The sequence below is a fragment of the Athene cunicularia genome (assembly GCF_003259725.1).
Source record: "Athene cunicularia isolate RWA chromosome 1 unlocalized genomic scaffold, athCun1 chr1_part2, whole genome shotgun sequence".
NCBI classification, from domain to species: domain Eukaryota; kingdom Metazoa; phylum Chordata; class Aves; order Strigiformes; family Strigidae; genus Athene; species Athene cunicularia.
The window spans coordinates 55,924,131-55,936,828 of NW_020799092.1; the positions used below are offsets into that span (position 1 = coordinate 55,924,131).

The 12,698-nt window shown below is 37.4% G+C and overlaps 1 protein-coding gene across 4 annotated transcripts in view; it reads left to right on the forward strand.

The window, feature by feature from the left end:
- The window catches only part of ST7 (suppression of tumorigenicity 7), a 132,616-nt gene that overhangs the window by 86,911 nt on the left and 33,007 nt on the right, over nt 1-12,698 (forward strand). For all 4 annotated transcript variants that reach the window (XM_026867765.1, XM_026867762.1, XM_026867763.1 and 1 more), the window contains exon 9: nt 8,578-8,692. In XM_026867765.1, coding sequence (XP_026723566.1) covers nt 8,578-8,692 — 115 coding nt within the window. The remainder of the gene's footprint in view (nt 1-8,577; nt 8,693-12,698) is intronic.

Here is a 12,698-nt window from a genome sequence, read left to right on the forward strand (position 1 = left end):
GGAGGGGGGGTGGGGTGGTGGTGTAATTTTAAAAAATGGGTAGGAATTTCTCTTGCTTCTGTGATTCTGAGATAGTATTTTGTTGCTGACTTTGCTGATTGGATGCCATTAATTTAGTTGAGTTGAATGAGAATTATGAACCTGTAATTTTCATGGAAACATGTAACTGAATCATACATAGGTGTTGCTTTTGTTTGTATTTCTGATGATAATTATTTACTATATATTTTGCTATAGAAACCAGCAGCTGTCACTATTTGTATATACTGAGTTAACCTGTGATCTCATTTTGATTAGTGTATTGTTGGAATAACTCCAGTCTAGTCAACAGTTATTCCAGTTTTATTCCTGTGTATACAGAGCATGATATGGTCTGTGAGGGAACTAAATCTCTTTTACTGTCCCTGAGGAGAAAGTCTACAGTGCTAGTTGTTTTATTTGTTGTGCTGATTATGTTAGGAGAATTCAAACTAGTTTCTTCTAAATTACATTGGAAAATTTGTTATGTGCAGAGGTGAATGGCCTTAATGGTGGCTGTGGGGAATCGTCAGTATCCCTCCATGTTCAATCATCATTGTGGACAATGTTTCAATCATACATCCTGATGAGCAAGGTTAGCCTTTTGTACCAGCTGCTCTCTGCTCTTTGCAGATTCCCTCACCGTTACAATGGAAGAAAACAAAAGTCTGCTGGGTCATTGTTTCTTGTTTTTCATTGATTAAAAACAGAGAGGATGTGGAGGGTATGCAAAGGCACTTCCCTCTACTTTGTGGGCGATTGCATCAATGACTGCACTATTGAATTCAGGAACAGACTGACGTGGGATTTCCCTTCACTAGGTCACTGAAGTATCTAGGTGAAAATGTACTGTGCAAGAAAGAAGGTGAATTGTCGAATTAATTTGAGCTTCATGGGATTGTTCTGGAGAACAGTTGGACTGTGGAACAAGCTTTCATTGAAGGGTAATGTATGTTTAGGAAAGAGAAGCGTGGCAGGCAGAGGCAGAAGGCGTGCTAGTGGACAAAGTGAACAGAAGCTCTTAATTGCCTCCTCTTTCAGAGACATGATGAAAGAAGCTCGTTCTAGAGTGTCTTTATCTCCTACCCATGGCCCTGCACTCCCCTGAAGACTGCTTTGTAGTTTTAACAAGTATGTGTTTCTGAGACAGTGGAATTGCAGCTTGACCCTTGTTTTGCAGCTTTCTGTAGAAATGAGTGAGGTTTAGGGAGAGAAGAGACTCTCCAGGTCTTCCCTCAGCTCTGGATAAGGATAGAAACTAAATTTAAGAGTCAGAAAAGTACATTTTGTTTCTGGGATCAGTCATATCTGCTGAGAAATCACTCTTCAGATCACAGTAAAGGCCCTAGAAGTCTACCTCTGTGTACCTAGCTCTGAGAACCTTGTTGAGGATGTTTCGGTTGGAAGTATTTGTGTGTTGTATGCTTATTCATGGGCTGCACGATAAGTTCTTTAAACACGCAGGCTGTCCTAAGCATATAAAATGGTTTAAGAGGCTATGTCACTTGAAGGCTATGTCACTTGAAGGCTTCAAAAGCCTACTCAATCATACTTAATCGGTTTTAATGATATGAGAATGTTGGGGTTTTATCTTTTTATGACCAGAGGTGTAAGTGATTTTTGCTGCTATGATGGTTCTGCAAATCTAGCCTCCTTTCTTGGCAACTTTTTTTGCTGGGCTTTGAATAAGGTTTTCTGTTCAATATTCTCTTGGATTCTGTATTGTTGTGTGCATTGCTGATTTCTCTTAGTTAATGGGAATACATAGCTGGGACAGTGTTCTGTACCTTGAATTATCAAGCTGTGTGAAACAAAGAGAGTACTAGTTACTAATAAAGATGTTATGATCCCTAGCAACTTAACAACACAACTTATGCAGCTACTTGCATAGGCAACTACTGTGTCTGTCCCAAATACTACTGTGCTTGAGGCAAGGATTAATGAGTGAGATTCTTTGGCTTGTGTTATGCAGGTCAGATTAAGCAGGCTGCTCTGCCTTGAGTGGGATTCTAGCTTTATTAACATCTGTAGCAGTTGCTTAAAGTACCATTTATTAAAATTTGAAGGAAAAGTAATTCTTAGTTAAACGAAACCAAGAGTTTTCTCATAAATTTTAAAGTGTTACTCTTGTGAATTGTGACATTTGCCAGTCTTTACCACAGAGTAGTATCTTCCATTAATTCTTGCTCTGACACATAAATACTGCAATAATAGCAAGTGATAAATGCTGATTTTAACATTTCCATATGTCTGTATATTCAAATGTGGTTTGTTTTGTCACAGACTTACATGTTACAGTTAAGTGGGAGGGGTGGGTTGGAACATTCCTTGTTTCAATGGGCTCTTAAAGAAAATGGAGACTCCTGTGATTCCTCTGATGGTGTTTATTCTTCCCTTTACCTGCACATGACTCAGTTTTTGTCATGACTATGATCCTGTGCAAACCCCTCAGAAACTAGAAATTTGGTGATTACTACCTAACCCTTATAATAATAATAATAATAATAATAATAATAATAATAATAATAATAATAATAATAATAATAATAATAATAATAACAATAATAATAATAATAATATTTTTCATATAAATTATGGGTTTCCATCATTGTGATTCTATTAAGATAGAATATAGTCTTATAGTCTTTATGGTCACATGGTCTTGGTAGGAGCCCTAGTAACTTGTTCTCCTTTTTGTCTGCCCTCTTGCATCATTCCATGTTCAGGGGCTTTGTATTGTCTTTTAATTATGCATTTCCATCTCTCTGGAATCTCCTAGCTTCTTTTAGAGCTACTAGATAATTTCCTCTTAAATTACATTTAAAATACTGCTTCTAAAAATATGGCAAAGTTTCTGCAAAAAGTGCTTTGAAATGATGCAGATAAAGGAATGTTTTTGAAGAGGGCTATGAGTAATGACTTTGTCTTCATGCTTTATGAAGTTGCTGATCTTTGATGTAACAAACATGATTTATCACTGTTACTACTTTTATGTGATGTGATTGTTTAGTAGTAAATGTACATCTGGAACAACTTGCACTCTTCTGGTTTCATGCCACATCTGCCTTTAAAATGCTCTTTATTCCAGAACTACATTCATTTTTACAGCACAGTCCAAATAACAGCATCTTCATAATTATATTTCTCAAAGAACTCAAGTCATACTCCAAAGGGTTTAATCTGCTGATTAAGAGAGAACATAAAGGCTGCATGTTCTAGCATATTTCCTTAGAGTTTGCATATTTGGGAAGATATTTTTCACATAATTGGCTCACTGTTAATCCTGCATTGAAGAGAAGTCATATTATCTGTGAGTATTATGGAGCACTAGGACTAAACTCACATTTGGCAAATTAAAAATATAATGTCAGCAAATTTTATACCCGTACCATCCCACAGTTAGTGTAAACTGGATCTGGGTCTTTTTTCTGACACTCTGAAGTTCAAGCATTAGATGACATGTCAAATTCCCTGAATTCCACACACGGATGAAAATATGTGGATCCTGCTGTTAATTGTTTTCAAGCTCCAAAAGAACAGGATCTGGCAGATTTGGCTTCTTAGCTTCTATCCTTTCTGAACTGAGAAAGAGTAACTGTGGAGATGCTTCCAAACAAAACAGTGATTATTTGCCAAAAGGAATGCAACACATAGAGAAATACATTAAATGGCAGAATCCTACTTTTGCTGTAATTAAGCAGAACTTTAATTCAGGTGGGTCCAGTGTATTTCAGATAATTTTCTAAGTCCAGGAACTATGAGAGTGTCTGTTTATATCACATGGATCCCACTCACAATGAGACCACCCTGGAATGAGTTGCACTTTTAGGACCGGGAGTTAGCCTAATTTTTAAGCAACTGACATTGTTAGCAGAGCCTTTTTTGTGTGCTAGCTTTAGTCTGATGGCTAGCCAGGTGAGCTGGCTAGGACAAAAATTTAAGCTTTATTGTATTCGATTATACATCAGAGAGTCAACGTGGAGTGACATGTTGCAGATGCCTTAAGACCAGGGTAAACTTCAGAGTTTAGACACCTGAAAGCTTAGCTGTGAAGCCCACAGAAATGAAGTTTCTGGTTTTCTACTCTGAAATGGCTTGTAGTTTTGCTTTTTCTACCTTGTTCAAGTTAACAGTTCTCACAGATTACAAGTCATATTCCAGAAAGCAGTTTAAGCAAAGCACTTGTGAAAATAACAGTGTTACCCATACCGTGTGCTTGATTCTTCCAATGATGGTGGACAGTTGCACCTGGAAGATTGCAGCCTCAATCATTCCTCTTTTAGGAGACAGATTTTACCATTTCAGGTACCTGCTGTGGGAATGGATACACTAGGAATTGAGGTTGTAACAGTTTCACTATTTGCATTGAATTTCTCTTGTCTGCTTGTTGTTGTTTCTTCATTTTAAGCTGAATTAACTTTTCATATTCTTTTGAATACATTGATCTAGAAATGTGTGTTTGTTTGTTTGTTGAGAAGATACAAGTATAAGCAGCAATGAATGGTTGCATGCTCTACGCATGAAATATGTGACCGTGCATACAGCCATAATGCAAATGGAGAATGAATGTGTCAACACCAGCTTATATATAAAATCATTCATTTATCCACCTCTGTATCCCATGAGTCTCATGGTCTAGTCGTAGGCATAAATTGTAGCTTAAAGCTGTTTTCTACACAAATAATGTATCATTGTTAATTGATGCATGATGTTGATGTCATCACAGGGAGAATAATGGATGCAACAGTTAAAGCTACATTCCTTGAAAATGTTCTAAATAAGATAACGCTGATGACTGAAGTATTCTCAAGGGAGTCCTTGTCATTAAACTGTTCTTTGGGCGATAAAACTTGTTCCACATTCAGTAAATCAGATTTGGATTTCCTTGTACCATAAAGCATTTTTTGTGATCATCACTTTTTCATATCCATCACAAAATCATTGAACCTAGACCCTGCAATATGGATTGGGTGAGTCTGGAAATATGGCCCTCCCAGAACTAGTGATAAGATATCTGATTGTGTCAGGTTTATTTCCAGAATTTTCTTGGGAACTTGTATTCCCAAAATATTATTTATTTTAAAAACTAAAGTTTATTAATTATCTGCAAAAGCTACCCTTTCTGTATATGTGCAGTTTACCTAATGAATCCTTCAACGAAAATCAATTCTGCTTTTGACACATGTATCTATTTCCCCCCAAATGTGCAGAGCAATTGGAACAGAATATGGGCTAGCCCAACCCCAGGTCTGAATTTCATCACTAGAAAATATTTTGACCAATACAAACTCAAAGTAATATCCTTGTAAACAAAGATTTGGTATGATATGTTCAGTAGCTGTTTGAACATCCTTATATTGTAAGGAGGGAATGTGTTCACAGCCATGTGGTGTCTGTTTTCATATGGTATGAAAATAAGCTTTGCTCAGTGGAGCACAGCTCTTTCATACCAGCTGAGAAAGCAACTAACTGGAATTTTACAATGAAACTTTTAGTTCTAACTAATGTTTATGTAAAAAGCTGTAGCGGCTCTGGTGAGAAATCTTGAGTGCTGAATTTGATGATTGTCTCTTGAGATCTTAAGCTGTGGTGAACAATGGTAACAGAGCCTTCATCTTTTATGTAAATGCAGTGCTTGACACTCAAATGAAAACATTTGCCAGGTTACAATAAAGACATAAAGAATGAAAATTGATAAGCCAAATGATTTGGCAAATGTTAGTCTGTAACTTCACAGAAAATAAATCCTTGGGTGTAAAGCAAGGTCTGTGCCTCTTAAACTAGAGTCCAGATTAGAGATCGATGCTGTACAGGTCTGCAGAACTTGAGGGTGCATTCTTGTATTCAGGGATAACATGCCCATTTTTACATCTCTGCGTGGAGTATGAGCCAACCTCCCTCTCCATCTGCTAGGGAGGGGAGAGAGCAGGCTTGTGGTCCGCTCTCCGTTGCTGCTCAGCATGACGCAGTATTTGGCCTGCCCTGACCATCCAGCAGGCCTATGTTGCAACCTTTGTGGTGTTTGGTTTTTTTCCCTCAGTATTTGCTTTCACTATGAGACCTAAAAGATGACACATCAGAATATTCTTCCATCTAAGTGGCTTTACTTTCTGGGAAATTTCTCAAAAAACAAAGTTTTACTGTGAGTGAAAATTATTTGCAGTGAAAACTATATACTATACATCCTGAGATGACAGAGAAATGAGTTCATGTCCTCTCTTTTTTTCTTAATAGCAAGTGTGCTGTTGTTTATGCACAGTCAGTGTTCGAATCACTGAGTGGCTACTTAGAGGTGTTTTATTTTTGTAGCTACAATATCAACTGAGTTCATTATGACTGGGCTGGACTTCTTAATGTTCAACCTTTCCCAGATGAAATCTTTATTAACACTTGTTAGTTTGGAGGCCTGGCAGTCCAGACAGTGACCTTTATTCTGCTGCTGTCTTAGGCAGGGTTTATCACTCTAACAGAACCTAATTAAAATAGAAAAAAAAAAAAATCTGTGAGTTATATCAGTGGGAAATGGAGAACCAGAGTAAGAGCTTTTACTGCCCACAGTACGTCCATAACTAGCTGCAGCTCTTCCCTTTTCTTCACTGATGGAGGGAATGCTATTCTGCCAGCCATTATTCATTCTCAGTGAGCAGAGATAATCTTTCTTAATCCCTTGGAGGGGTTTCTTTGTAATATTTTCATTCTGAACTTTAAATCACTGTATACAAAGGGCCAGATTCTGTCATGCTTTTTCCTGCCAAATAGTAGCTTCCTCTGTTAAAAATGCAATAGTAAGGACAAGAATGAAGAGAAGTAGGCTCTGTGCTGGATCTTTAACTGATGAATCCAAGTATGTAAATTTTCACCTGCAGTTATTTTTCTTCATGACGATGACTTAAAATTTTTATTTTACTGTCAAATCCTTCCACTTACCTAGATGAGCACCATGACCTGTGGTCCATTTTTTTGAAAACTGGAGAAGGAGAAAAGCCTGCAAACTGTGCAGTTTTGACTGTGTTCTTTTTCACAGGTTCAGCTCCTACTATTGAAACTAGGAGCTTTATGGACATCCCCATGCCACGAGCATCAAAAATTCAGTGAGCTCTTTCAGCTGCTGTCTCAGTGATCATAATTCTCACTAGAAATTTATATAATCAGTTAAACAAAACACTGCCACCCTTGCCTTTGATATTTTAATAATCCTCAAACTGCAGCAAAGTCAGTTCTATCGAGATAGCCAAATTTAGACAGATTTATCCCTTAAGGTCAGCATAGTTCTTACATTAGTTTATGCCAGACCATTAACACAAGGAAGAAATTATCTGCACTTTGCATCTGTTTACCTGTTAAGGTTTCTTCCTCAACAGAGTGAAGAAGCTCTAATGCATTACCTGTTTCTTGTTTCCTAAAGTTCTTAATGAATCTCCACCCCTCTCATTTCAATCTGGGCTTATTTTTGTTTATGTTACCTGTTTGCAAGGTTAAGATTTGCTGGTTCTCATCAGTTTCTCTATTTGTATTTTGAAGGTAGATTTAAGTGACTGTTTTCAGGTCCAACTTACTATTTTCAAATTGAGCAGGGCTGACCTTGAATAATTTTCTTTACTTGGCTTTTTATAGTACTTCTGTTCTCATAAACCATCTCAGAGAGATTGTAAATGGTAGTATTCCCCTGCAAGTTCCTGAAGAACAGTGGTAATATCAGCTATTTTAGTTCTACAGTGTGTGGGACCTTTGTGTGCTGAATGTATATCATGTAGGCAGTTAAGGTATAACAACCATAAAGAGGACACAAGGAAGCAAGGATCTTTTAATGCTTCAGTTCTTTAGAGAATCACTCTGACAATAAAAAACTATTTAATCAGTTCTGCAGTAAAATTCATGGATGCTTCTCTCAAAGGGTTAGTTCATAAAGACACTGACATGTAAAAGGATGAGATTATTTTAACTACACATTTCATTTAGGTTGTCATAAAAGATGGATTGTTTAGTTATAGTGTTAGATTTGTATAAACTTTATCTTTCCTATTGTTGCTGCCTATTTTTTCTTTTTTTTTTATTAGCCACAATTGCAATTGTGTTCTAAAGTATCCACGATTACAAATCCTACTTGATAATATAGTTGCATATATGTAATCTTCTCTCATTTGATTTTATTTTGATTTTTTCAATGTATTTTCTGGTTTTTCTACTAATATACCAGAGAGGTGCTGGATTACTTACTCCTGATATGCAGGAGCTATTGTTGAAGATTCTTTTCCAGTGCAATAACTCTTCCTCACTTTTTGAAGAAGCATCTTAATGGAAGGAAGGTTATGTATTCAGGCAGCTATGTTCTTGGATTTGACTAATTATATCCTATGCAAAGCACATCTTGTCAAGGAACCTGAGCCAGTGTCCATTAAGAGCTCAGAAATCTCTGAGATAACAGTGGATTCTGGGAAGAAGCCAAGAACAAGGGGAACTGGGGTATTTAAACTTGGTGTTCATTATTTCAATGTATTTTGAGCAATAAACCCTTTTCCATGTTAATAATCTAACCCATTCATTTGTTACTGATTTTAGTTGATGAAGGAGTTTCCTCTGCTTAGCATGTTCAACATCCATGAAAACCTGCTAGAGGCTTTGTTGGAACTGCAAGCATATGCAGATGTCCAGGCAGTCTTAGCAAAATATGATGGTAAGTTCATATATATTTATATTTTCTCTATAAGGTACACACAGAAGCAATGTTTCTAAATCAGACTCTTAAAACTTAGGAAACACTGCAAGTAAGGTGATTGGCACAAGCTTCATAGATCCCCTTATACAGTCCTGAATCCAGAGATTAACGTTGTCCATTTTTTCTGCCAACTCATGCTTAATTCATTGTACAGGATAATGGAACTCACTCACTATCAGCTCTTCAGTGCTTTCTTTGCTTTCTGTTGATGTTTAAAAAAACCAACTGTTTAGGTTCTGCAGGTTAGACTTTCTATTGCATGCTATTCAAATCTTGTCTGAAAAAAGGATTATCAGCTCTCTTGTGGACTTTTCTATGAATGTTGATTTAGCATACAAGTGCTTTACAGACATTAATTGATTTAACTTCATAGCAGTCTACTGAGTAGCAGACTTCTGGTGTTCTTTGAACAGAGATTTTAAGGCTTGTATCTTCCAAAGTTTTTTAAAAGATAAATGGACATAATATGAGATACTGCAGCATAAATGACTACCAGTATGGGCTCTGGAGACTACATCCAGTGCTTTGGCAACTCTTTCTCTTGAAGGAATTAGCAGCTTTTCCAGCCTGCCCATAGTTGATCTTCTGTCCCATCTGTCCACTGAATTATCTTCTACTTCCCTTTTGGAAGGTCAGTTTAAGCTTTCTATTGCTCCCAGTTCCTACCAGAGAATTCTTGTTTAGCCAGTACCGTTCATTCCCAATTCTATTCTTCTGCCTTTCCTAACTACCTATTCCAGTCGTTTGTTCAGGGCGGTGATGGTCGTGATACTTGGTGATCCTCTCACCCACTTTCCAATTCCTGTCTTACCAGACATCTTTTTCATCTACCATTTTCTCTGTGGCTTTTGCCTCCTCTGCATTTGACATTCTCTGCTGCATTGTCTGGGTGCCAAAAAGCGGAACAGTAGGAGCTTATGCAGAGACTTCTCACTGTCAGCCCCAGTACTTGGTCCCATATCATCACATGGAACAGTGGCAAGAGGTTGATGCATAAGTTTATTGGAGTGCTGAGACGTGTGTACTTGCTGAGCAAAGAATCTTTGGAGAATATAACTGAAAAAAGTGCAGAAACTTCCACTGAATATGTGCTAACTGCTTTCTTCCAACATTTTGTAACTTAGGAAATGAAGATAAATTTTAATGAGGCTAGCAGTAGCCCATTGGCTTGATATTAACATGATCATCCTGTCAAATTTCAGACCCCTGCCAGCAGACTGTGGCAGAGCTGAGGTTATTTAACAGAAGATAAATAAGCAGCTGATTATAGGCACTGTTATTTGGTAGTCACTGCTACCAATGCAGCCTGGAATGTTTTTGACTCTTTCTGGAGTCAAATCATTCTAAGCAGAGATCAGAATGTCAGCCAGGCCCTTGAGTACTGCCATCCAGTAGCAGTAATGACTCTGGGAGAGATCTTGATTGTGTTTCGTTTGGTTGAAGAAATCTGCACTTAAAGTGGTACCATCAGAGTCCTGTAGTGCCTTGTATTTCAGTGATTCCTGTGACACAGGTGTAGATCCCCATGGACTTTATTTTGGCATGTTAAGAAGCAAGTAAGCAGAAATACCCATTTTTATGCCCCAGGCACCACTGGACATTGGTACCTTCTAGTCTTTAATGTAGTTACGAGAATAGTCCTGGGAGACAGGAGAACAGACAGGGAATTAAGCCATTTCCTCCCAAATCTTGGACTAAACTCCTGTGCCAGCTCTACTTTTGCATACTAAAGCATCGATACCTAGTTTTAGACAATTCCATAGTGTCACTTTGTGTCATGGAAGCTGATAAAATTTGAACATGTGTTTTGTTTTCTCAAAAGCATGTGATAGAGTCAAAACTGAGGTCATAAATGTAATAAATGAGGCTTTTCAAAATAAAACTTTTCTTACTTTGTCTACTTGAACCCATGCAGTTTGAATTCATGCTTTGCCATGTATAAACAAAAGTGTGTGTGTGTATACACTAGGTATGCATGAGGACTCAGCAAACACAGGCTTAACCAGTGTAACCCTTTACAGTTCATGAGTCTCAGAAGGCCCATCTCAGGGAGTCTCAGCTCATTTTAGAACTCATCAGTTTCATGTGTTGTAAGATTTATTGGAATATAAAACAATGAACTCATTTATACTTTCCTATCTGCAGTTTCTGTTGGTCCCACTCCACTGCTTTTTTTTTCACTAAGACCAAACCTGATTTATTATATTTTGATAACATATGAACAAATCATTTCCTTGAGCTGTCTGCCCCCACCCTGGGCTAAAAAGTTGGATCGTATTATGTGAAACCTCAGCCTCTGCAAGCAGTGTGTTAAATTGTGTTTATATTATGTACCTGGCAACACAGCTGATGTCCATACTCATTATTCATGGAAAAAGGGCCTCATTAGTGGGACAGCATGCACTGTTGCTGAGCTACATCATTATGGTTTCAGAGTTCAGTGTCTGTCAATAGAGTGCAGATGACCTAAATACTGTTGAATTCTGGAAAGATTTTTGGCTCTGATTTAACACATATCCATGTTATTTACAGCAGAAATAGTTATGGCTGCCTAAAGAGACTTGATGGAGTAAGCTTCTGTTATTCATAGTAAATAAAATTTCTCTGTTCTTCTTTCCTTGCTTTTTTAAATGGATCATTTTCCAGTGGAGTAGATCTGCTTGTTGTGATGCTTGGAGCAAATGATTTATTAACTTCCCTGGGCAGCCAGTTGCTTTGATTTTTTATTATCTGGTAACCTGGGCACTGCGTGAAAACCCAGACCTTTATGGCAATTGAAAGTCAGATTTAAAAAGAATGGATGCTTATGTGTTTAGTCATAGTGATGCAGGGGTTCCTCCCTAAACCTGTCATTGCTTTCCTTTTTTAAATGGCTGTTTTTCAGTGAGACTGTAAGCCTTCTAGTTTGCAGGAGGAACACCTTCTGCAGATTCCCCTTTCACTTACTCCCTTGCAAAGGAGAAAGACTGTATCACCATTGTAGACAGAGTCCCAAATTCAGAGTTCACTTGAGAAGATAATTTAGACCAAAGGCTACATAGAAAGAAAATGTTTTTTAAATACGAAAGGCATCATTCTGCTCTGGGCTATGAAACATTTTTATTTGGTAACAGCTTACTTCGAAGAATCCTACTTTGAATTAGTGTGAAATCAAAATGCAGGCCTTTGAAGAAACATTTTAGAAACAGTCATATTTGCCTTGAAATACTTTCAACGTAGCAAAATCCAAACAGTTAATGTAGAGAAATTAGTTCTCTGAAACGTAACCTATTCAGGGCCACTCTCCTTTCTCCAGTCCCCCTCTGTTCTATTTCTTTTTGTCCTTACAGATGTATGAAATGAGTAAATTGTATTTACATTGAACTTGAAGGCATTCCTTTTGTAGGGAGTTGCAGATTGATGAACCTATTGCATAGCCTCTTCTGTTATATTAGCTATGGCCTTCAGGGTTTTTGTGTATATGTATATATTTGAGATCAGAACTCCACTCCATCAGTTTCATTACTTGCCATGATTACATTTGATGTTTTTGTAAAGATACTATACCTGGTGAAGCTAACTGGGTGCAAGGGAAAGAGTTTTCTTCTGAGTTCAAGATGTAGCAAGGGACAGTATGGAAGCAACCATTACTTCATGCACACTATTTTATAATCCTTTTGTTTCTTTGAAAAAGAGACCCTAAGAGAGAGTTCCTTTTAGTTAAGGTCATACCAAAGACTAGTCTACCTTCTCCATGAGGTGAAAATCAGGTAAGACTTCCAGTTCGTTTAATAGCTGTATCAAGAGAATAGTTTGGGTTTTTTCCTATTACATCTTTTCTAGCTTCTGCTTCTAAGAATTAGTTCTTTCCTCCTTGTCAGAATTACTTGTCACTTCTTAGTGGCCTCATAGTGACATAAAGACACTTCATACATGTCTCTGTATCAGTTCTGTGTCTGTTTGTGCCATCTACTCTCTTTTTTGC